The sequence below is a fragment of the Parasteatoda tepidariorum genome, chromosome 6 (assembly GCF_982258835.1).
Source record: "Parasteatoda tepidariorum strain Cologne lab strain chromosome 6, Ptep-v5.0, whole genome shotgun sequence".
NCBI classification, from domain to species: domain Eukaryota; kingdom Metazoa; phylum Arthropoda; class Arachnida; order Araneae; family Theridiidae; genus Parasteatoda; species Parasteatoda tepidariorum.
In genome coordinates this window covers 66,074,371-66,101,334 of record NC_141760.1, presented here as the reverse complement: position 1 = coordinate 66,101,334, position 26,964 = coordinate 66,074,371, and the positions used below count along the sequence as shown (strand labels likewise).

Genomic DNA, 26,964 nt, shown 5'->3' with positions numbered 1-26,964 from the left:
AAAAAGTTATAAACAGATTTGGACAGCAAGCAAGACGATTACAATTCTGGTTTGATTAAACAATTTTTTAAACAATAATTACTTAATTATTTTTTTGAATAAAAATATTTTTAATAAAAAAATTTTATGACAAAATTGTTTTTCTGCATCTTTTTAATTGTTTAATAAAAAGCCAGGGGGTGCAAGTGCACCCTCTTAACCCCGCTGCCGGCACCCTTGGCCTGAAAATATCAGGCATTTAGTTCTATCATAATCATTGACAAAGCCGGCCGCCATCTTCTTAGTAGCTAAATAAGAAGCAAAATTTCCCAAAGGAAAGGCTGAAGAACTTGTTGCTGAAGACCCAGTACATTGGTAAATCTTTCAGTAACAGAACGGGCCCAACATTTCAAGATATTTCTCAATAATTTTTATCTTTCTATTATCAACAAACTTGCATCCGATAACTTCCATACTGTTACAGATGTGTGTATTACGTTAAAATCCATTTTTTTGTCTTCAATTCATTACAAATTAAAGTGAAGTCAACATTGCTTACTTCATTCCAATGAACAAATGCCATTTCAGAACATGCAGAACTGTAATAGTTATAGAATAGTATATATATCTGAACCTATATAATTCGAAAAACAACAATAAGGAATCATCCGAATTACTTGAAATAATATCATTTGTGTTGATTATTAATAAATTTTTATCGTTTTCTTGGTAAGTATTTTTTAATTTTGAATGATAAATTTCTACCAGAATTCAGCTATTCTGATTTCCAGTTACATATTGAAATTTATTTCGAGATCTTACAATTCTAAAATTTTATTGTGTGGTACGTAATCTTAAAGTAATGAAGGGATAGTCTATGTATGTATTATTTGAGAATAAAGTTTGCAAATGAAGAACATATCATTTTGGAAGAACATATCTGGATTTATAAAGCAGGTGAGTGTTACAATTTTCATTAAAAATTTTACTTGTAAATATTTTTTTTTCTTATTTGATGATAATTTCCTATAGAATGGTTTTCTACGTTCGATTATGAATTAAAAAAAGATAAAAAGAAACATGAAAGTTTTTTATTTTAATGTGTGGAATTTTTAGAATAGTTTCTTTGCTTCGTAAGCATTCTTTATTTTGCGTTTTTTAATTTCAAAATAATGATTTTTGTTGAAACTTAAAAATTTTTGATAAAAATTGTTGTCAAATTTTTTTTTTGCAAAATTAAATTATATAAAATTATGAGGCTTATGTATACTTTTTGCTTATTTAAATGGTTGAAGTAATATGATTCTTAAAACTATGGAATGTAAAGTTAAATAAGCCTTTCATGTTATATCATTAAATTCAGTAAAACTATTTCTCAGGCATTAGATTTTAACTCTAATAAGAAGATACATATTTTTTTCTGTTTATTTACAAATATTTCACCGATATGTTTTGGATGTTCCGTCTCTAAAAAAATAAAAAATATACTATTTTTTTTTCGTTTGCATAAGAAATAATATCAAACATTTTTCTTTTTTAAATTTAATAAGCTACAATAAAGAAGGAATGTTACAATGCTACATTAAAGACGTCTCCAGAGTAACTGAATGACTGTTCATATCGAAATCGCAGGTATTCGTCTCATACAACAACGCCCCCTATAGTTCGCTGCAATTGCGAATTGAGGAATGTTTTGCGGATCACCAATATACACCAATCACAATTTTTAATTTTTTTATTAGTATTTTTGCTTTAATCACATTACACCAATCTCATTCGTCAATCATATGCAGTTAGAATGGCCCTTAGGGGAGAAAAAAAAAACAGCTCAGCATAACCTAAAAATTTGACGTCATCAATTACGTTTTCACTAACAGCGTCTAATTTATAGTGACGTCAGCTGAAACACTGGCATTAGTTCTTGAAAGTAAGGCTTAAGCGTTTTACTCATGTTGTTCAGTTTGATGAAAACAAAACTGTTGTAGAAGTCACTGTATTGATATATTGCTTTGCTTTTATAATAATTTGCTTTTAAAAACTTACTGTTTAGTTGATTATTTAAGCTCTCAGAGGATTGTCTAGGTAAATGGTATATTTTTCATTAGGCTTTTTTTGCTTGTTTAGTTTTTATGTGTAGAAAATCCTTAAAAGGGTGAATTATTAAATATGATTGTATTCTGAGATAATGGCTGGACTTCAGATATTTAGAGGATATTTAAATTAATATCTTTGCTTAGCTGTTTAAAATTCGCAAAATGCTGCATTTTGAAATTGTACTAATTGTTGAAATAATCTTTTTTATATTTAAGAAATATTCTTAATTGGAAGCGAATCGTTCTCTAAAGATGTCTCAGGATCTAATTTCACTTTGTTCTGCTATCCTAAAAGAATATTTTGGGGAAATAGTTCAAACTGTTGGAACTTTTTTGATGAAGCAAGTTGCTCCCTGCTCACTTTTTGCGATTGTTAGAAATGTTCGTTTACCTTTAGAAAAAGTAAGTTTATCTCCACTTATTTTAATTCTTCTACTTGTAATTGGAATATTACTTGTTATCAACATAATAAAAGCAAAATTCTAAATTACTATGGTTCTCTATTTAAGAAATTGTCTTATTTTTTTAAAAAAACCTGGCGAAATATTTTAGCAGATCTATTTTGAAAAGTCTGAATTATAGTTAAAATTATTTTAGTTATACCAATTGACCTATATTATTCTGGAAAGATTTCTGTTTAGAATTGATATTGTTAGGCAGAGTAAACCAGGGTTGGCAGGTTTTTGACATGTGACAGTTTTTGACAGTTTAAACCATGGTTTAAACCGTCACGTCAAAAACCTCACTGTCAAAAATGTCGAAAATGTCAAAAACCTATATTCATATGTGAAATTTAATTAATGCATAAAATTTATATATTTTTTAAAGGATAGTGTTTCTAAATATGTTCTAGAAAAAATAAATTTAAAATTTTGAAAAAACACTTATATTTTGAATAGTAACCAAAATCTTGTACTTTTGAAAACTCACATCTTTTGTAATATTATGTATTCATTTTCATGTGTTATTAAAACTCACATCTTTTGTAATATTATGTATTCATTTTCATGTGTTATTGAAAATCTGCAGTGATATTATTAAGAAATTTATTTATAACCAAATTTAGTGTATAGTATAGATTATACTAAAAATTAGACATTTTTAAAGATAAACATTAGCAGTTTTGTACATTAGACATCTTCTTTTAAAGAAAAATCTTTTTAATATTCTTTTAAATCTTCTTAATAATCTTTTTAACATAAGACAATACAAATTTAAGTGCTTTCTGTTAAATACACAGAGTAGTTAGTGTCGATTTACAGTATATTCAGCCTATTCATTTACTATGCTGAAAATTTAGTTTATCCAAATACTTGTGAATTTCATTTTGCTGAATACGATATAGTTTTGTTGAATATCTAAATATTCAGCTGTTGAATAATTACTTCTTGCTTTCAAGATATGCATTATTTGTATTCTTAATACAAGTGGAGAAAAAAAAATTAAGAGATAAAAATTGTTTTAAAATGATAAGTGTAATAATTATAAATAAATATAATAAACAATATGAATTATATTTATCATTATTCATAAATATAACTACTTTTAAATTCAAATTAACATACTGGATAATAAAGATATTCGGTATAACATTTAAAAAAAATTTTATACACTTGTATCTTATATCAAGCTTGTATTTATACAACATAACTTGTAAGTTCCTTATAAATATTAGTTATATGTTCCTTATATGTCAAAAATGCATAGTAATAAACTTTTAATTTTCTTAAGTATCAGAAAGAAGAAAAAAATTTTTTTAAATATAAATATTTAAACAATTTTTGTGCAAAATTTTTCTGCACATGCATTTGAATATAAATTTCTGAGATTTTAAATCTGTTATTTTACCTTAATTTTAATTAAAAAACATTTTAAAACCTGCTGATTACCTATAGTATAATTAAATTTCAATATAATGCATGGCAACTGTTGGTAGTTTTGAAGTTTATATATTTTCTTGGCAAACTTCAGTTTTTGACATTTTTGACGGGTTTTTGACGGTTTAAACCAGTATTATACCCTTGTCATGTCAAAAACCACTTTTTGATGTCAAAAACCCAACCCTGGAGTAAACGCATAAATTGTGTATCTTCTCTTGTCTCTTTGGATATTAGGGAAGTTAATAATGCGTAGTGGCCTAGAATCTAGTAATATTTCCAGGTTTTAGAATTGTTATAAAATAGCTTTTACAGATGATTTACTTCTAATTGTCCTGTAAAAATTTTCAGGATGCCTATATTTTGTTGCTGAATATTTTTGATTATGTTTTTAATTGGTCAAAATTATATGAGCTAGAGTTCAATTCACTTAAAATTAAAGTCACGAAGTTTCATAAAAAGTCAACTATTGATCAAGGAATTAGTAAAAATATTGGAGGTGGGCCAATTGAGTCAGATGAAGTATTTTTGCATAATTGTTGATCACAAGCTGCAGTTGAAGGAGCATGTTTCTTATGTTTCCAGTAAAGTGTAAGAGTTTTAAGAGGATTGGTTAGAATTTCAAACAATACATATGGGGTGAATCTGATGTTCTGCAGTTGATATATAAACAGGGAATTGTTCCTCTCCTATCTTATTCATCAAGTTTTTGGGGTCATTTCTTAAGACAGAAAATAAGTTGTAGACTTCTTAGAAGAACACGACAAAGATTTCAGCTTCAGGTCATTAAAGGATACAGATCTATTGTTATGAATCAGTGTATGTTATTTCTGGTTTACCATTTATTGACTTAGTTACTTTGAACAATCTTGAATTTAAGGATAATTATTTGAGTATTTGCCTTCCGGTAGCATATTTGTCCTACTCTTCATGTAGGAAACCCATCACGTTAAATACTTATGCTAGCAAAGTCTTTCTTGAATATAGAACCTTTTGTTTAGCAGGTGAAAGTAAATTGGATGGAAGAGTTGGACTTGCTTGTGTTATTTATGAAGAAGGAGTTGAAAAACATACTTCCAACATCGATTGAGGAACTGATGCTCTGTTTTTCAAGCTGAACTGTTGTGCATAAACTTTGTGACTCTCCAGATTTACAACAATATTTTCATAACAACTCATTTCCACATGTTTTTTCAAATTCTGAAATTTTTTACAGTGTTACGCAAATTTCATATTTAAATAATCACTTTTGATGTATAATTCGTAATGATTCCTTTGAAAATTAGCATCTTTTTTTTTGCAGCTATTAATTGTTTTTTCACCTATTTTCCCATCATCTTCCAAATTCCAAAATATTTAGACAATGTTATTATTAATGTGAATTTTGTACTTGTTTAATTAATCACTCTTTTCAGTCAAGGATTCACATCATTTTTAATCATTTTTCAGCAGTTGTATATACTCTTTGTCAACTATTACAATTCTTTATCATGTTATTGATCTTTTCTGACCAAGTCTTTAAAATTTTGATATTTTAAATGCACTATTATTACCACACACAGAATTTTCAAAACGCGAAAAATCTATTATTATTTCATAACGTTTTAAAGTTACCAAAATGAATTTCTATGTCAAACTGCTGAAAATTTTCATGGTTACAGCTGAAAAGTTTATCTAGAGAATGGTGTCTCTATATATCTATCAATTGACATAACACTAACATATCAATAATTAGCAAGGATGCAATAAATATAGTACAATGTTCCTTTTTATGAATTTTATTTAAATTAGTTTTAATATGAATAAAATGAAGATTAAAGTACATTTTTTATTTGAATTGTATAATTTCAAATATTACCATATTTAACAAATAATAGAGTTAGCTTATTCTAATTTTTCTATTGCTTAGTTATATTTTTTACTTTAGTTTCAATCATCCCTTTTAAAATTCATAAAAATGTTCGATGTATGTGCAAGCTAAATGATATAGGTCTTGTTCCTGTTGTCGAATATTCGGACACACCAATTGTATTTTGTGAAATTAAACATTTTAAATAAAGGAAACATTTTTTAAATGATATAGTTGCTTTATTCTGATTTTTGTATTATTTAGTTGTATATTAATATTTCAGGTTCAGTCCTCTCTCTTAAACCTCATACAAATGAACTTTTGTGAGTTTAAGCTAAATGATATGGGTCTTGCTCCTATTGTCGAATACACGGTTTCTCCGTACAAAGTTTTGTCTGTCTTACATTATGAGCGATACGCTTATTGTGCTCAGCTTCTGTAAGTAATAGATTGTAGTTGTATTATTCAAAATAATTCAAATATGTAATATTTTATTTATTGATGTTATTTTGTGCAACATTTGAGTTTTAAATTTGTTTTACCTTTACATGAAATTAATTAAAATTTTGTGTTTCAAGGTAGGATTTTTTATTTTGTCTCTAGCAAAAAATATTTTGAGGTTTTGCTGTGAGTAGCTTGTTTACACATAGAAACTGAATAATAAGTAATAACTGGTTAATAACTTGTAATAAGTAACAAAAGCTGCCAAAAAGTTTTTTTTTCTTAAAAAATGGCTATTTGCATATTTACAATTAATTTTGTCATTTAATGTTTTTTTGACTTATCAATTGATTAAACTATTTGCTATAGTTGAAAAATTTAAAAATGAATAAACAGTAATGGCTATTAGTAAATTCATATGTAAATATATTTCAGAAATAGGAAAAAGTTCATGAATCACTTTTTATTTAAATACATTTAAAGTTTGAACAAAATAAGATATTTTTTAAAGCAATATAATCTTTCTATAAATATTTAATAGATGGGAAAAAAAATTTTATGTGTAACATAAAAAGACTATTGTAACTGTGTATTTTAGTTTCATTGCCTCACCAGAAAAAAAATTAGGCAACTGCATTAAAACTGCCCATTACAGTTATAATAGTGTGTGACTTATGATAAGAAACTCAAGTTAGCTTGTGGCTAGTCAATTGCATTTGTTCATAAAAGTTGAATGTGACCGGCCAACAATGTCTTATTAAAATATCTTTAAAACACAAATAACAGTAACAATAAGCTCTGACTATGAAATATGTATTTTTTATAAAAACATGTATCTCAAAATTCTGAAACTAATGTGAGAGCAAGTGTTTATCTACACAAATATTTCTAATTTAGTAAGTAACTATTGGTATTTGTATCTTAGCTGAATACCAGCCATTATGAAGAATGCATCTGTGTCTTTTTCATTTAAATGTTTTCTATCCTTATGAGGAATTGTTTTCTAAAAAAATTGAATTCCAATAATCATTGTCTCTTAATCATTTGTCATCCATCTTAGTGTTTTATTAACAGTCATATTTTTTCAAAAATCAACTTAAATTTATAAAGATCAATTTCATTAAGGATGTTAATAACAGGTTCAATATAATTAACTAAGTGAAGGAGTTACTATCCTTAATTCGTACTGCAAGCCCTCTGGAATGATCATTCCAGATAGAATGATGTCATTGGAAAACGATTCTGCATGGAATTCATTACCAGTTTCATTCCAGCTGCTCCCTGCTTCCCAGAATTTCTTTTTTTATACTGAATCAAGGGTGTTTGTTTACAAGTTTTCAACATGACTTTGGTGACAAACATTTAATCAGTAGTTTATGGCTATTCTATTGAGAATTTTGTTTTATATTCAATGTTCTTTTAATATCAATACTGATTTTAATTTTTGTAGAATTATTTAGCCTTATCAAATAAAATATTTTTCTTTAATTATTTTTTAGATTTATTAACATGTTTTCTCTGTTTTTGTGATAAAAATGTATCATTCCCAGGAATTCATTTTCAAAGTTTTAAAATTTTTCCCTCTACTTGAAACTTGTGAAAATATAACAGCAAATTATGTAAAGAAAATATAAGTCACAACAAATGAATTAAATTATATGTTGTTAACTGTGAAAAAAAGTTATTCTTGAATGTAATAAAATCTCTAAAAATGATTCATTCCTAAGTTATTTAAACTTGCATGGATAACATAAAATTAAAATTTTTTACCATGAGCTGTCCAATAGACTTCCTTTAAAATAGTTAAAAAATTAAAATATTAATAAAAACAAAAGTAAAGTTATACTTTCATGTAGAAAGCTTTTATTTTTAAATATTTGTTTAAGTTACGCATCCTTTGAAATGTTTACTCAGCTGCCATAGTAAAAGAATGACTTTTTTTTTATATCATATAATGCAGAAATTGTCAGAGAGAGAATTTAAAGCTTATTTTGCTTTCGATGTGATTTGACAGTTAAAAATAAGTCACATTATTAGATTTTCGGCTTTATTAAGTGTATATTATAATTAAGTGATCTATATAAGAAGTAGTTGTTTTAACTACCTAATTGATTGAAGAATTGAAACATTGCAATTTTATTTAATATTCAAAGGAATACAATTTAAAAATTATGTTATGCAAATGCTGTAATAAGCAAATATTATACAAACAATTTTCTTCATTGATTTCAAGGCATTAGAAATTTTTAAAAATGAAAAAGCTGAAAATCAATTTTCAGCATTGAAAAATAAACTATCACCACACGTTTTAGATTATCTGATTTTTAACCGTGCCCTCACATCCAGAAAGTTGTTGAAACCAGAAAACAACCAATTACTTAGTCACACTCATGGTAAGGTTTTAAGCATCATTTGGTATCAGAGATTTCTAATTTAACTTCCCAACTGGAATTCCATCCTCCATCCCTGAAAGCTGATTGTAAGGGTTCAATATGTTAATACTATGCTTTAATTTTGGAGTGGGGGTGTTTTCTGGCATTCATCTAATTGATAAGTACCTTATAGTAAATTCATCATGATTTATCTAAGGTACATTTTAAACAATTAATATTACAGTTATGGTGACCCAGCTGATTTATTAGTTGAAGAAATTCTAAATCATGGTCACTTGACAATGAGTGAGGCGATTCGAAAAGTTATTGAAAGACTACAAGAAGCTAAAGATGCCACTGGCGTTGGTATGTGTTAATTTTTATTTTAACTAAATTTTAATTTTTATTTTAACTAAATTTTTTAATTTAATTTCCTCTTAATCATTGCCATACACCTCTTAATCATTGCCATGTAATAAATGAGATTAAAACTTTATTAGAAATATATATCTTTTATATATTTCTGATAAATCTTTCTAATTTTTCTTATCTTCTTTCTAACAATCTATTTAATTTTTAGTGCGATCAGCTTGGTTCAATAAATTTTTACACCATTGAAAATACCAAATCCTTCAGGAAAAAAAATAGTTGCATTTTAATAGAGTATTTAAAGGTCTAGTTTTGCAATAGATATGAACTTAAAGAGAAAAACTTGGAACCGTATAAAAAATTGCTCTTTCAATTGATACTCAATTTTAACTTTTTTTACAGCAAAATTAACTTTTTCATTTTAACAACCTCTTAAATCTTATGGTGTATAATTAGTAGAATAAGTTTAGCTTATTTCCTTTCTTAAATACGAAATTTTGGAACAGTTTCAGCGAGTAATAGAAAGTAGTTCAGCTATCAATTTAAATAATTTAAGTCATCTTTTTAGAAAAACATTTTCTAATGTTCTGAATCTATTCTCCTTAATCCAATTTTGTTTTTATAAAATTATAAATGATTGTATTTTCTACAATACAGTCAAAGTTATCTTTTTAAAATTTCTATTTTTAAGTTAGGTTCAGATTTATTTTATGAACTTCAAAATTTTAATTTTTATTCTAAAAAGAGGAAGAAAAGGTTTGTAGACTATAAAAAAATGTAAAAATAAAAGCATACATTGAAAAAAGAACATTGTTGATAATTCAATTACCTATAATGTAGTGAAAATAAAGTAAAAGCAAATAAATAGGTTTAATGAAATTGTTGGATGAAGGTTTAAAAATATGGTTTTCTATACAACTAAATTGTAGATTCATAAGCAACACTGCATGTTACTCAATTCTGTATTGTTCACAATTACTTCTCCAAAAGTTTTAATTTCAGAGAAATCATTTTTACAAATGTTTTATCTATTACAATGCTCTATTAGAAAATTTCAAAAAGGGCAAAGAAATATTATTCAGAGAAAAGCTTTAAAGTCATAGTGTGTCCCACCTCTCAATTAAAATAATTTAAATATTTTTTTTATTGAAACTAATTCTAGTATGTATCAATTTCTGTAACCAATATACAGTAGAGTCTCGAAAGTTCGAGTCTCAGAAGTCCAAGGTTCCGCTTAATTCGAGGTGCCAAATTTTCTCCCTAGCAACCAAAAGCGCTCTTCCCATTTCCTCTCGCAACCGAAAGAATGCAGGTGTTATTTTTTGTTTCTTCCTGGAAAGAATTTCAGTAACCCACCACCTTTTGTTCTCTTTGTTTTGGAAGGTGGCTAGGTAGGGGTTGGTTTGAAAGGAATTTTCAAACCAGATCTACAAGAGTTTTACTCTTCCAAGTTCAATTGTACTAGTAGCTTAGATGCTAGTTAGGGACTCAATACACGTGCTTGTTCCTTATCATTTTGGAAACTTATTGCTGTTGAAAGTGTTGCGTTAAGGTGCCTGCTGCGAAAATGAGTGGAAAAAATAAGAGAAAATTTGTATCTATGATAACTAAATTGAACGCTATAAAAAGATTAGATGCAGGTGAAACAATAAAAAATGTTGCTACCGATTTGGGTGTTGGAGAGGTAACAATTGGTGACTGGCGCTGCAATCGAATAAAAATTGAGCAGTTTTGTTCACAGAAGACTACAGGAGAAAAAAGAAAATCTATGAGAACATCAGACTATGAAAAAACTAGCAAGGCTTTATTTCTTTGGTTTACTCAACAGCGTAGCAAAGGTACTCCTATAAGTGGCTCTATTCTTCAGGAAAAAGCTGTGTTTTTCAGAAATCAGTTCAAAGAAGGAGAAGAAGATTTCGCAGCAAGTGTTGGTTGGTTAGACCGTTGGAAAAAACGATATGGTGTACGTCAACTAAATATTTGCGGTGAAATACTCTTGGCAGATACGTCAGCTGTGCAGGCATTTCAAAAACGGATTGAAGACATTATATTGACAGAAAAGCTCACACCTGACCAGTTATATAACTGTGACAAAACAGCTTTGAACTTTAAGACGTTGCCCTCAAAATCCCTTGCTTCAAAAGAGGAAAATTCAGCACCAGGTCACAAAAAAGGGAAGGAACGATTAACCATTTTAGCATGCGCCAATGCATCTGGAAATCATAAAATGAAACTGACTGTGATTGGGAAATCTGCCAAACCTAGAGCCTTAAAAAACATCACTAAAGAACATCACTATTACACAAATCAGAAAAGTGCATGGATGAATCGAGAAATTTTCAAACAATGGTTTCTAGAACATTTTGTTTCAGAAACACGGAAGGCATTGAGGAAAAAAAATTTGCCTTGCAAAGCAATTTTGTTTTTAGATAACGCTCCATCTCATCCGGACGATGATGAGCTAGGTTGTGGTGAAATCCGTGCTATATTTTTTCCTGCCAATGTTACAAGTTTGATTCAGCCAATGGATCAGGGCGTATTGGAAAATTTAAAGAAAAAATATCGACACCGTTTGTTACAACATTTAGTTCAGTCTGATGATGAGAGTGTTGCGGATGTTTTGAGGAATGTAAGTCTGAGAGATGTTGTCTACTGGATAGCAGATTCTTAGGCAGAAGTTCAACCTACGACAGTAATTAAATCGTGGACTAAGTTTCTACCTGAATTGGTTACGCCTATTGAGAAAATTAATGATGATGATAGTGAACAATTGTTTTGAATTGTTGGTGAAGGAATTACCAGGCTGCGAAAACTCTAATATGCAGTTTATCTAAATGAATGGCTAAATAGTGACGACAAGCTGGAAATAACAGACTCAAGTATTATAGAAATGATGGAAGATGAGGAAGAATATGAAACAGAAGAAAACGACTAATCGGAAAAAAAATATCTCATAGTGAAGGTTCCGCAACCTTAGAACTAGCCTTAAAATATGTAGAACAGCAAACTGAAGCCACCCCTGCTGATGTTTTGCTTTTGAAGCGTTGACTGACTATCGCATCAACAAAGAATACTGAATATACTGAAGCAGCAAAAAATTGACAATTTTTTTAAATTGTAAAGAATCTTTTACGTCATTATACTAAAGAATAAAGGATTTTAAGGTAATATGTTCATTTTATTTAATTTCATTTGTAGTTGTTAAAAATGTTCTACTTTTTCGGAAAATCCGAGTTTTTAGTAATCCGAGGTAGTGTCAGCCCCAATTACCTCGGATTTTCGAGACTCTACTGTAATTTCTTTCTACCCATACTAATAATATTAAATAAAAAATTACTATAAAAAATAAATTTTGTATTTTTCCAAGGAAAAAAAATTAAGAAGTTATTTACTATTCATAAGTTTCAAAATCATTTGCAAATGAATATTATAGCTCTATTAGTGGTGAAAATATTGTTAATTGAACTTTAATTTCTTACCGATTATTCGTCTGAGTAAATTTCTGATAAATTTTGTTTACTAAGGATTAAATTTTGTTTACTAAGGATTAACCAATTGCTCTGTCAAAACAGTTAATTAAGGTATCGCTTACACTGCTAGTGATTGTAACAGTCCTGACAACCAGCATGTATTTGTGGCCGAGTGCACATTAAATCTGTCGTGACTGAAAGTTGTATCAGCTCAGGTACTGTTCACGTCATCTGACCTGTGATCTGACTAAATAATGTGGCATTCCAACCATTTCTGCTAAAAGATAAATACCTAGAAAATGGGGCTAGGTACCTGACCAAGATTGGGTGATTTGTGTCTTTATACCTAAATTACAGAATTTGAATGCTTATTATACATAACCTTTGCTTATACTAATACATATTTTTTAAAAAATTAAAATTTAATATATTCTTAATAAAATTAGCTTTTAATCAACAAGTTTTAAAACTATATGCAAATCAATATTGTCCTTGGTTGGAATTGTGTTGGAAATATTGTCAATGAATCTTTAATTTTCAGATTATTCTTCTGAAAAAATTTGTGATAAATTCCGTTTACTAATAACCAATCAATACCTGATTCGATGTCCTTATGCAGAAACTGTAGACTTTGAACGAGTACCTAACCTTTGTTTAGCTGATAAAGACAAGTTTGTTGTACCTGAGGTATTTATTTATTTACATATTTTCAAATTCTTTTCATACTTATTGCTTTCCTTCTTTCTTGATTGTTATAGATCTTCCTTTATTACAGCCTGATTATCCTAATATATATATATATATATATATATATATATATATATATATATATATATATATATATATATATATATATATATATATATATATATAATGTATGTATGTATGTATATAAGGTGAAATTATTATAATAAATAATAATCTTAAAGCTGTAAGTAATTTTCTAAAAATTATTTTAATTTTTAGTTAATATTTTATTTTGTTCTAATTTTTTTTAACTATTTTTATTAGGGACTTTAAAATCAAAAATTGAGTTTATTAAGGTCTTACCAAAATTATATTAATTTTATGTTAAATAAAATTCCCATTGCATCTACATTTTCAATCTTAAGCAGTTGTATGACCTATAGAATAATGATGCAAGCCAATTTTTCTACTACTGCATCTGAGTTGGATAAAACACTTTCCATTAGCATTTCCATTCTATTAAATATACTACTTTGCTTTTTTTTATTCTAATTTTATTGGATTAAAGTAAATCATGTAATTTTATTGAAAAAATGTTTTAAATATTATTTAAAATGTGACTTCTTTAGATCAAATTACATTTGCTGGAAACAAATAGTTGTGAAGAACCAGAAAGTAAAAAGCAGAAAATTGAATATCCTGATGCAGGCATAAATTGGAAGATTAATTTTGATAGATTCAAAGAATATTTTAGGTATATTCATTTTTTATAAGATTTTATTATTTCTTTATTAATTATTATTTTAATAATGGGTGACTTTCTCGAATAAGATGGTATTTTTGTTATCTAATTCTAATTATTAAAAAATTGGTTTGTAATTAAGCTGATAAAAATACTTTTATTAACAAAAAATATATATGTATATTTAGAGTTGACCCCAATAATTTTACAACTGTTGTGAAGTATATTTGTTTTGAAATATGTTATTTTGTTTGTAATATGATTATAATTACAAAATATATAAAATGAGTGTATAAAATTTATTTATCTTTATGAACCACATAATATGTTATTTTTATATGACTTTAAATCTAAAAATAATGAAAACTGATTTAAGTATTAGTGGCTACCTTAAATATCAATCATAGTCTCATCAGTCAAGAACCTGTAAAGTAAAGTACAAAAATAATTTGTTTTACTTAAATCTTTCTAAATTATATATAAAAATAAATAAATAAACTTTGATTCAATATTGGTTGCAAATAATTTAAATTGTACAGAATTTAATTTAAAGAGTTCTATGTAGCTAGCAAAAAAACTTTTTACTAACTACATAAACTCAAATGCTATTAAATTTATTAAGCTTTAGATTTATCTATTTTCAGTGCTCAAATTAAAAAAACAAGAACTAAATAATTTTATTATCACTTACTTTTAATGGCTCGAAGGCCTAATCTGAAATGTACTAACTAATTTGGGCAGACAATAATTTGAGTTTGAAAATCAAGCACAAAAACAAACCTTCTCTGAATAAACATACCTTTTTTTGACGGTTTTGAAAATTTTGACCCTCAAAATATGTATGTAAATAGTTTAGTCAGGAGAGTAGTCAAAAGTTTAGTATTTATTTTACTTTTTACATATTTTGCTATATTTCAGGTAGTTTTTAAGCAAATTGAAATAATTGCATTCATTTATGAAAAATGTTTATCTGAAGATAAGTCCATGTATAAACTATTTTTTGATTATTTTCATTATTTTATTAATTAAAGGCGAAAGGGTTTTGAATTGTAAAGCTTACAATTTTTTACTCAATTTTAAATTATATAATTTTTCTTGATAACATGCAAAAGTTAAAGAGGATTGGTTGAATAGTTTTTGAGAAATGAAAGTTTAAAAATATGGATTTCTACAAACTTTACTACTATTTAGAAATTATTTGACCAATTTCGCTCCAATTTTGTATTTTATCATTTAAATTTACGTAACTTAAAATAATTTAAAAATTTGTTTCACTTTTAAGTCAAACAGTTTTGGACCATTGTTTAAAAAAAATAAAGAAATTTTTAATTAAATAAACAAAAAAAATTTTATACGTAATTATCTTTGAATATTTGGTATCTGAATATGTTTCATTTCTGTTCATGCATGACAAAAGCTTTATTAAAAATATATCATGGCATCGCATATCCAAAATTGGCTTTATGTTTTTAATTTCTACCCATCATAATAATGTATTTAAAATTTTAATCTTGTGCTATTTTTTTAGCAGATGTAATTGTTGCTCAGTATTTAATTTAAAAAAATAACTTTTTTTCTTTGAAATTGATCCAAAATTGTAAATAAATTTGCTAGGTTGTTTTTAAAATGATAATTGAGCAATATCATTTATTCTTACAGTCTGAGTAAAAACATTCCTATAATAACACAACAAACCGGATTTGTAATTTTATATTTTTGAGAAAAAAGTAATATGGTTAAAATTAATATTTCAGCTCTGAGTTAAAACTTTAAGGACAGCACAGAAACACCATAAAAGAATACAAAAATTTAGAAGCTTGTGTAGGAACCATTTTCAGAAGTACTTCAATTAATCTCGTTTTCATGGATGAAACTTGTTTTTGTCTGTTTTATATAATTTTTCTTTTATTAAAGATTTCAACTGTATTGATGATATATGATATCTCCCATTTATATAAACTCTTCGTGTTAAATTACCCCTGAGTTCTCGGTTGGGTCAAGATCTAGAGACTTAGCTGGCAATTTCAAAGTTTCAACATTGGTGGCTTGAATCAATTTCTTGTACTGTTACTTAAATGAATAGTTGCATTATCTAGCTGATGTATCCAATTTTTTTCCACGTAAAATTCTGCATTTGGTCAAATATGACTTGCCGGGACATTTTGATAAACTTTTGCTTGAAGCAAATACAATTGAACCCACATTACTGTAAGCAAATTTTTTTCAGGTCATCACAGAACATCTCCTAATGGGGCGCTAAGAGAATGTTTCTCTCTCTCTCTCTATCTATCTATCTTTTCTCTTCTTTTTTCTTAAATCTTGCCAATAGTACTTCATCCATCTGGTCCATCCAAATTCTTTTTTTTTTCATCATAAAAAATTATTGGTATCCATTGATTGTCCTAGGTCATGATTTGCTGGCTGAAATTTGAACACACTATTTTGTATCTCTGCATCAACAGAGACTTAGCCAATTTTGATGTATAAATGAACAATCCTGACCCTCTAATTGTGCTATGCATAATTTTTTTGACTAACATTTAAATGTGTCGCTTGAATAAGTTTCCTGATTTTAGTATTTTCTAGTAGATGTAAGTCTGCAAACTCTTCTTTTATATGCATCTTTTATGTAATGATCTTCACACAGTATTTTTTATTTTTGAAATTTTCTTTCAATTTTAAGAAATTGTTGGCTACATCCTTTGATCTTCCTATCTTTATCACAATAATACAGCTACTCATACCTGTTGAAGAATAAGCTTCAATTTGTTCTCTTTTATGATTAGTTAAGGTCTTAGCATTCACCATCTACACAAAGAGTGCCAAAACTTCGAAGAAAGCTTTGGCAAATTTGCAAATAAAGCTGTTTTTGTCATCTCTGTAGTTGTCAAGTTATTTAAAATAGTATACGTAATATTTATTTCTAAAAATTTTAAATTTTTACCTTACAAATTTTTACTTATACTGAAATACTAATTTTGAGCATACTACTTTTTTTATGTCACTTTTCTTAAATGTTTTCACAGTCCTTATAGATTTTATTTAGACTGTATAAACAATAGCTTATTTTGAAATCTCCTCTCATCCTTATTTACAATAAGCACTTTAAAAAATATCATAATTAGGCAGGGTAGGAAAGTTTTTGACAATAAATGGTTTTATCTTGTTTTAACCGTCATGTGAACAAAAAAAGAACAACAAAAAAAATATTTTGGCATTGTTTTTGACAATTGTCAAAAATCATGAAATTTTGAATCATGTAAAACGAATGTTTTCATGTGCTACGGACTGACGATACGCCGAAATAGATTGGGCTTGAATTAATTGTGAAAATGTTGAATAGAACAATATGAATTGTGTATTTTTTCGCATAATTTGAAGCGAAAATCAACATAGTAATGGAGAAGCTCATTTCGAAAAAGGAAAAATTAAGCACTTTTTAAAAACACCCTATGAAAAAAGCACCTTTAAGGGCTTTTAAGAAACGAAAATAAGCACCTTTAAGCAATTTTTAAAAACGCCTGTTACAGTGTCTTGTTTTTATCTATGAATTGCTTTTACTTATTATTTGTATCATGATGAGTGTAATGTATATTTAAAATTTTCATTATTACATTATTTTATTCATTATAGGAATGAAGCCATAATTACTGCATGTGCAAATGTTCATGGAGAAAAGGCATCTGAAATAATAAAGGCTATTTTATTATTATCAGATCAAAAATATAATGCCTTATCTGCTACTAGTGGTGCTGTGCAATATTATGATATTTTAAAACTGTTGGAATCTTCATCTTTTACTTCTAAAGTAGGTAGTTTTGCTGTATTTTAATTGATTAAAAACAGTTTTATTAATTATAATACGTTAGTGTAATTTAGTGAATAAAATCTGTGTATTTCCATGTTGTAATCGATATCTTTTATTGTTCCTAAATTATATTATTAATAAAGGCATGTAATTCACTTTCATGTGGCCCAAAAAAATCTGCAATTCTAAAAAATTTTGAAGAAAACTCTCTAATAATGAAATTTTTTCCAAAAGATAGGAAGTTGAATTTTTTTTTCATCAAATTTTTTTTTTTAGAGTAGGAAAGAAATCATCAGTTATTTTAGGTCCGTAATATATATTAATAATTTTTTAAGCTTATGTAGTCTTGCATCTGTTTTAGTTTATGTTATTTGTGTCCACTGCCAGTTTTTTTTCTTTGACTGATTACTTTAACGAAATTATGGAAGGTTGGCTTCTATCTTTTTTTTATTTAAATATCTTGAAAATAAGTTTTTTTTCTTTCTTTATGTATTTTATAATTTTTATTAAACTAATATTTTAACTCAATCATCTTAACTTAAATTCAATCCTCTATTTTTTAGGTGCATTTGAAAGTCAATTATAATTTTTTATTAATATAGTAAATCACACACCGACTTTTATATATTAAATATTATCTCTCTTAACAACATCTACTTAAACAAAATGACAGGATATAAGTGCAAATGAAATGTTGAAATAATTGAAACACATCTTAAAAATTTTATTTCTGTTACAATTTAGAGAATAACTAAGTAAAAGTGTTTTTAGTTTCTTAATACTTTTGTCTTTTGAAACTCAGATTGTAATCATGTGAAGCTACTTTCTTTTGTAAAAATTGACAGTTTCACAGAAACCTCCCTTAGAAAAGAAACATTGCCCTTCTAACAACTGTCTATAGGTTCATTCACACAAATTAAAAGAAAATAATTGAGGTTAGAAAAGGGTGTTTGATCATTTCAAAAATTATTATAAGCCACTTAAGTTTGAATTCATCTACTCATCAGTTCTTTTTACTACATCATCAGAAGTTCTCATCCTATAGAAAGTTCATATCAGAAAGTACTGTTTACTCTTTACGGCTAAAAAATTTGAAGTCCTTCAAAAGAAGTTTAACAATTAAATGTTCAAGTCTTTTTCAAATTATTGTTTGCCTCAGTTCAGAATTTAAGCCATTATTTTTTAATAGTTGGAAATAGTACTGAAAGTAGTTTTTAATTTTCTATATCTTAACATATGTTCAGTTCTACAACAAAAAAGTTTGCCAAATTAGGTTTTTGTCTAGATTTTTTGTATTTTTCAATTTGTTAGGTCTTTTGCCCTACCCTGACATTTAAAATGTTGGTTATTTTATGAAGCCTAATAGAATTAAATATTTTTAGGAGACTAAAGAAGCAATTTTTAAGTTTATATCTTTGTTTTATTTTAAATGTAAATTATTATCTTTGTTACTAAAATTTGTTTATCACAGGATTTAGATGCTTACCTTTCAATCGTTTGTGAAGATGAATACGGTTTTGTATCGAAAGCAGATGAACGTGGAAATGGGATGTATGTTGTAAATATTTCAAAAATTTTGAAAAAGTTAGTGGAATCAATTATCACATCTGTAGTACAAGATAGATTTGGTTCTAAATGTGCCCGAATATTTAGGTAAGGGTTAAATCAGAAACTAAAATTCTTTTTGTTTAAACTATTCCAAGTTTTTTTTAACCATTACATAGGAAAGTATAGTATAAAGAATGTTTCACTTTCAGTCTTTCTTCATAATTCGAAATTTTCATTGTTTCAGACTTTCATTCAAAAGTTATTTTTATAGTATTTATGATAGTTAGGATGCATAGTTTATCATTGTAAGTAAATAAGAAAACATTTTTTATTTAGTGCTTAAAAAAGTTAGGATTGATATTGTTGTTATTTTTTGTAATAGTAGTAGTAGCAGTACTTTATGTACGACACACTAGATCTGCACAATGGGCTATTGGTGATGATCTGAAATCTGTTATGCCATCACAATTTTAATTCTTCACTGCTGGAATGGTTTCTTCACTTTAGTAAGCCAAAGACCTGCACTCATAAAATGTGTAGAAAAAAAAACTACTATTTAGTTTAATTTGAATGGCAAAAAAAAATTATGGTGGTGAAGTTAAAATTTAAGTTGTTAACTAACAAAAATAATTTTAAAAACAAAAAATTACCAAAATCTAATTTTCTTTACCTGATAGGAATTAAAAGAAGGAAAAAAATATTGTGTAATGTTGGAAAGCATGAATTTTTAAGTTTTTCTTCCACCAAATTGTAAAAACTATATGTAAATTTTGACGATCATTGATCTACTTTAAGCTATATTTCATTGTGTAGTTTAAAAAAGTAATAATTTTTTTAGATCTAGTTATTTGTAAAAATCTGTTTATAAAAAATTAAATAAAACTAGTTCAATTTGTGTGTTATATGTAAAAACTTTTTTTTCTTCAGGATATTGCTAGACAAGAAAGTTTTAGAACCAAAACGCATTGAAGAATTAGCTATGTTACCTCCAAAAGATACAAAGGATTATATTGCTAAAATGTTTGAAGAAAGTTTTATTTTATCCCAAGTAAGTGAATCGTTGATAGAAAAGAATACTTTATTTAAAGTTTATTTTAATTGAAAGTTTGGTTTAGTAGGTAGTTTTCTCAGGAGGAAAATTTTCTACACCTTTTTAAATTCTGTTTCAATTTAAAACCCTAAATTTTAAATGTCTAGTGAAAAAATTAAACTGTATAAATGGTATATATAGTCATAAATATTTTAAAACACCGAAGTGAATAGACTCTAACATTCAATATTTGTTTAGATTTTCATCATCATAGTTGGTCAGACAGCCCAATGTGAGCCGATGCCTTCTTAAGATTTCTCCATAACGACTTTTGATTTGTAATCCCATATGATTAGATACACAACATTACCTAAAAAGTGTAAAATCCTTGATGGAAAAAAATTTTTTTAAACTAAAAACAAAGACATTTTAAGCTGTTAACCAACTGACAGTTCTGCACATAAAATGTCATATTTTAACCTGCAGTCTTCCTCGCATACCAAAACCGATTTTTTCATGTTATTAGATAGAAAAATAGTGTATAGGAAAAAAACATTCGGACAGTTTTACCCTTTCTGCAAAACCACCAGCTGGTTAATATATTTTAATAATTTTAGATATTTTATTTTTCTCAAATTTTATCAATGGGAAATAAACATTTTGTGAAGAAATGAATACAGATTGTTGAATATTTTATAAAAGAGTTTTAAAATTCCAGCGACTAAACTGATACAATTTACTTAATGTATTTATCACTACATTAATTTTACAGTAAAAAAAAAATCGATACCTATATTTGTTTCTCACACCCAAAGAATTATATTAATTTATTTCATTGAGAAGTGTTAAAATTTCAGCAACTGAGCTTCTTGAACTATTTGCTTAGTGCATTATTTTTAAAGTGGAAAAAAACGTGCATATATATATATAGACATTACATATATTTTTTAAGCCAAAAGATTTAACTAAGCAATAGTTAAAATATCCATTTTTGAGAATTAAAAGGGATCCTGATGCAATGAAATAAGTACAATATTCATATTTTAATTTTACAGGATATCCTGTAGATGTTGCCTCAAACTTCTAGGCAAGGTAGGGCACATCATAGATATCAATAATTGCATAGCAACCTATGACTAGAAATGTCATCTTACTTTATCGCTAGTGGCACTTTCCTATTATAGACATGCTGTTCGTATGCCTTTGAACCTGCACTTTTATTTATCTAAAATATCTTAAATTTTGTGTTTTCTATTAATTATTGTCTAAAATTGTGTTCAAATAGGTTCAGTATTAACTGGTTTATCATATTTTAATGATTTGGAGAGCTTGTCCATTCCGTCTCTAAATCATTAATTCACGATAAAACAGATTGAGCTATTATAATATAATTTTGGCAACAATTATTAAACATAAAATTAAGATAATATAAATAAAAATACATATTCAAAACTCATGAAGAAACAGTTCATAATAGGGAAGTGCTCCAGGTGGTGTTCAGTAATTTCTGATCATGGAGTCCTATTCAATTCTTAATCCTTATGATGTGCCCCTAAAAGTTTGTTACACTCTGTTTATGTATTTCCCATTAAAACAGATTGCAATTCTTGAAATTTCTCTGTGTCGTTTAACTGAAAAATTTCATTTCGAGCCATTTGTGTATTTTATTGTTACAATTTGCTGATTTTTTTGATGATAAATTAAACCTAAAAGCGCATCATAGATGAAATAAATTTGATCTTGAATGAATATATTTTACTCACCATAAAAAAAAATGTATCTTTCTTCTGAAAAATTTTAGTAACATTTTGTAAAGGCATCTGAAGATGCAACTTTTGATATTTTAAATAGTTCTTCTCATTTATTTTATGCACTGAAGAGAAAACTAATATTTTGAGAGATACTTACAAATATTTCTTTCCAGGAAGTTTCCAAAGGTTCTGACATCCTTTACGGAGTGACCTTCTATCTTCTTTCAATAGACATTGTTCAAGTAATAATCGTTTATTAACTTATAAAATTTATTATTTTCTCCTTGGTTTAACTTTTCTTTTAACTTCCAAAAGCAGTATTTATGTAATCATTATTTTAGTTTTAACTCAGCATTTAGTCTCTTTAGACACTATTATTGGTCCTGTGATAATGGGTAAACAACTCATTGAAATTAATTACTAGTTAAGACTATAGTTGAACAGTATTATTGAATTATACCCCTAACTGAGTTAAAAATCCTGTTGGGGGAAAAACTTTCGATTTTATATTACTCCAAGATTTATGTTCATCAATTAATCTACAATAGTGAAATGGTTAAATTATAGTATTTCTGATTGTAATAGCTAAAATTCTTTGGAGGAATCACCTTCTAATTTAGGTTGTGTTGCTCTAAGTTAGATGATGTGTACATAAATTAATCATTAACAGTGAAATTGTTAAATTATAGCAGTTTTGTGATATTAAAAATCCTGTGGGAAAAACTTCCCATTTTATGTTTTGTTACTCCATGCTTGGTGATGTGTACATAAATTAATCAACAACAGTGACAAGGTTACATTATAGTATTTCTGATTATAATAATCAAAATCCTGTGGGGGGATATCTATTTTATATTATTCTACTTTAAGCTTGATAATGTGAATATATACTAATCAATAACTGTGAAATGGTTAAATTATAGTATTTCTGATGGTAATAATAATTTAAAGACATTGCATTATACAAAAAATTAAAGTAGAAAATAATACAAGAAAAGTTTGCTTAGGTAAAATATGCTATAAAATCTGATTATTTTGTTTCATTGATAAAAAAAAAATTCTTAACGCTTATCATTTACACTCCCAATTAGAGTTCTCATAAAAACATAATTGTGATAAGTAGCAAATTTTATATTGATTATACGAGACACATTTTATTTTATAACAGAATATTGTTTGGAATTATTTTCAGGCATGCCGTATGGTGTTAGAGAGATGTTATAAAGCAGTTTTTAACCTTATCTCCTGTAATGAAATACAGTATCAAGAAAATAAAAGGCTGCTAGAGAAAAATCAAAGGATTGATGCAATTGTGGCTTCCTTGAAACAGAGTGGGGCTGAAGAAGAGCAAATTGTTGAGGTAAGCAAAATTATTACTTAACATTTTGGAACTGAAGAGCTTGGTGGAAAAAATTTACTTAACATTTTGGAACTGAAGACCTTGGTGGAAAAAAATTTACCTAACATTTTGGAACTGAAGAGCTTGGTGGAAAAAGTAACATTTTTTAAAAAAATATAGGATTACTTTCAAAATGATTTTGTCTGGGTATTACAATCTAATTGGATGAAGATTAAATGAGTGTTAGGGATTGATAGATTTCATAGATTTGAAGTTGCAGACTAGAAATAAATGCAAGACATTAATTTTGCCTAGATATCTTATTGTCAGTGTATAAAGTTTAAAGCTGATTGACTCAAATAGCACTTATATTCACAAAGCTCTCTAGTTGCATACGCTAGCCAAACCTAATTTTTAAAATTGCAGATAATCACTGCAAAATCTCAGAAGAAATAACTTGAAATATAGAAGATTTTATGAGATTCAAACCATAGTGTAAATTTATAGTAATTAAGGGTCAGAGTTCCCAAAAAATGACAAAAATATTTTTAAAAAATTTATTGCTTATAATAAAACTTCAAACTATTTCAAATGTACAGAAAAAAAAGCATTTCTCTATCTACATTTTTAAAAAAAGTTATGAATGATTTAAGATTGCAGAAATATACAGAAATTTGCTCAACAGACTAACACTTTTTCGCACAGCAAGTGCTTTTTCTCATAGATGATAATTTTGCGTTTTAATCTTAATTAAATCCCTAAGGAATTATTTCTATTTAAAATAAAGGTTTGAAGTAAAACTTTTTTATCTTAAGTATAATACACTTATTTAAACGGTACATGGAATAAGCATTTTATGAGGTATTACAATTTTTACAGCATGTTATATATAACTAACAGGAATTTTTAACCTTTTTTTTTACTTTTTTACAAAATAATTTATAAAAAATATTCTAATTGATTTATCAACAAATAAATGCACAAAATCGATAAGATGAATATTGTAAGCACTAAGAAAAAAAATTTAAAAATATGTCAAAATAAAAAAGCCTTGTGAATTTAAAAATTTTAATTTTTTTTTTAAATTTTAAAAAAGTTAAACAGTTTAATTATTTTTTGAAGATAAATTATTGATTATAAGTTAAATGAGCATGCAAAGCATCCACAAAATGAATGATTATACCTTTATTTAAAAAAAGTGTTGTGTGACCCCTTAAGAGCTTAAATCATGAAATACTTACAATTTTTTCATCATATAATTTTATTTTAATACAAAGCATTTGACTATATAGAGATCAAACTATTTTCTTAATTACCTCTTACAAAAAACAAAAAGTTTCTAAAACTGAAAAACATGAACTTTTGAAAAATCGTTTCCTTTAGAAATCATGTTCTTTTCTCATTTTTACTTATTATTTGTCAAGAAAATATGACTTAATGAGGCCAATTTTTGATCAACATGAGACAATTTTGATGTCATCAACGAGTGGGTAAAATGTAGTTAAATTGAATCGAGCAGGGCGTAACACGTAAAATACTAATACGAATAATAATTTGTTTAATATTCATGTTCTTATTCTCAATAAAATACGTATAAAAAAATATTGTTCAATTTACGATACTACATGGTGCATAGTGTTTTTAAAAAGTGCTTATTTTCGAGTTTTATCTTTTAAATGCCTTAAAGGTGCTTTTTTCATTGGGTGTTTTTAAAAAGTGCTAAATTTTCCTTTTCGAAAATGAGATTTTTTTTTCTTTTCTATGTTGATTTTCGCCAGGTATTATGCAAAAGCATGCTTTTTACATTGTTCTATCCAACTTTTTCACAATTCATTCAACAACAATCCATAGCTTATAAAAGTGCCAATCATTACTTGCGAGTCCGCCTACTGAGCTGGATTCGGTGAGATTATTGCACTCTCATGTGCAACTTTGTTGCGTTTTGCAAGATATTCTTAATTTCAAGTCTCATTTTCTACCTTCTGATATAAAACCGGAAAATCTCTTGATTTTTTAATGGCTAATATAATCAAGAAAAAGAGTCCTGTGTCAGAAACTAGTCATTTTATCATGATCATGTAAAGTCTTTGAAAATTATTTTGCATTTTGCCAATTCATATAGTGCTTAAAAATATTTTTGAGTGCTTAAAAGGTGCTTATTTTTTATTGAAAGATTTGGCTACTCACCCTGTACTAGAATATTTTTACCAGACTAAATTATAAACTAAATTACCAGAGAACACTTAAATTATCTATTTCGTATAACATTATAGACTATGTTATTGAAAACATTGAAATCAAAACTATTTTACATTTTTATTTAATAAAATTTTTTTAAAGGATCAGGATTGTAAAAGCTGTTTTTCCCTCTAAAAATATTTAAACTCAGCAAACTTATTGTCATTTATAACCGGAATATTGAAATTAGAATGTACCTAATACATTACAACACTTTGGAGAAAATTTAATTAAATAAAAGAGAATTAAATTGGTAAAACCTAGATCACCTGATAGAAAAAAATTGTAACTACACATGTATGGTTATAAAATAAGGCATTATATGTTAGCTAATTTATTTAATGTGGTATTTGTATTATTTATAGAATTATTTCCAAGCTTAATTTTTTTCTTCATACTCTGATCATTCATTCAGAAGTTTTGTTTTCATTTAGCTAAACCAAAGTTCATGAAAAAAAAAATTACATTTTTATTGCAACTTTCATTATTAGTAGTAATTTAATCCATTTCCATCAGGATTAAATCTGATTATTTTTAGTTTAAGTTAACTATGTTATGTTTTTCAAATTAAATTGTGTTAAATTTCTGAATATCCTACATTTGAAATGCAATTAATCATGCAAAAATGCATTTATCTAATTGGTAATTATTTTTCATGCAATTTAACGCTATTCTTCAATTATAACAACACAAATTTTAGGTTTTTAATCTTTACGATTTTCCAGGAAGTCGTAAACGTAATACATTATTTGATTTTTATGTTAACCTATCCACAAGGTAAACTAAATATGTAAAAACATCCACATCATTTGTATTTATTCTACGAATAAACAATTATTGCAGATTTTCATTTGTTAATAAATTTGTATCTATCACAAAATTAAAACTACTCCTTGCTAAATTTTTTATATTGCAAATTTATTTTCTTTGAAATTATCTTAACAATTAGTTGTGTTTAAGTGAAAGTATTAAAATATATTTTAAACAAATTGTATAGATAAATATTGCTTTAATAAATAGTAAAAAATTGTAGAATTGTTTATTTTTATTAGGTACAGAATATAATATCCGAGCCAGAAAGAATACTTATTACAAAAGTAGAAAATGTAACAAAGAAAATTCATTCCAGTCAAATCCAAATAGCTGAAATGATTTCAATATTAACTATGTGGTTAGAATACAATTCATTTAAATAAAAGATGTATTTTAAGAGTTTGTAGTATTTATTTTATGACATCTTAAGGCTGTTTGGTTCACCTAATTTTAAGTTGGAAAAATTTGCTTTTACAAATAAAAGGCATGATAAAATTAGATTTAGAAGCTTGTACAACTCACAAACTATTTCCGTTGGATAACTTATTACTCAGTAAA

General features: G+C 26.7%; 1 protein-coding gene across 2 annotated transcripts; it reads left to right on the top strand.

The window, feature by feature from the left end:
- The first annotated feature begins 1,889 nt into the window (after window positions 1-1,889).
- On the top strand, window positions 1,890-26,805 carry Polr3C (RNA polymerase III subunit C). 2 transcript variants are annotated; one of them, XM_043050770.3, is made up of 12 exons: window positions 1,890-2,068; window positions 2,289-2,474; window positions 6,082-6,236; window positions 8,856-8,977; window positions 12,992-13,137; window positions 13,767-13,891; window positions 17,513-17,687; window positions 19,159-19,340; window positions 20,163-20,283; window positions 22,190-22,258; window positions 23,209-23,376; window positions 26,646-26,805. In XM_043050770.3, the coding sequence occupies exons 2-12, from the start codon at window positions 2,325-2,327 to the stop codon at window positions 26,787-26,789; spliced, it is 1,557 nt and encodes a 518-aa protein (XP_042906704.2). In that variant the 5' UTR covers window positions 1,890-2,068; window positions 2,289-2,324; the 3' UTR covers window positions 26,790-26,805. The 2 variants fall into 2 exon arrangements, with proteins under 2 accessions (XP_042906704.2, XP_087022105.1); XM_087165979.1 differs by having other exon boundaries at window positions 1,945-2,061.
- Window positions 26,806-26,964: the final 159 nt, after the last annotated feature.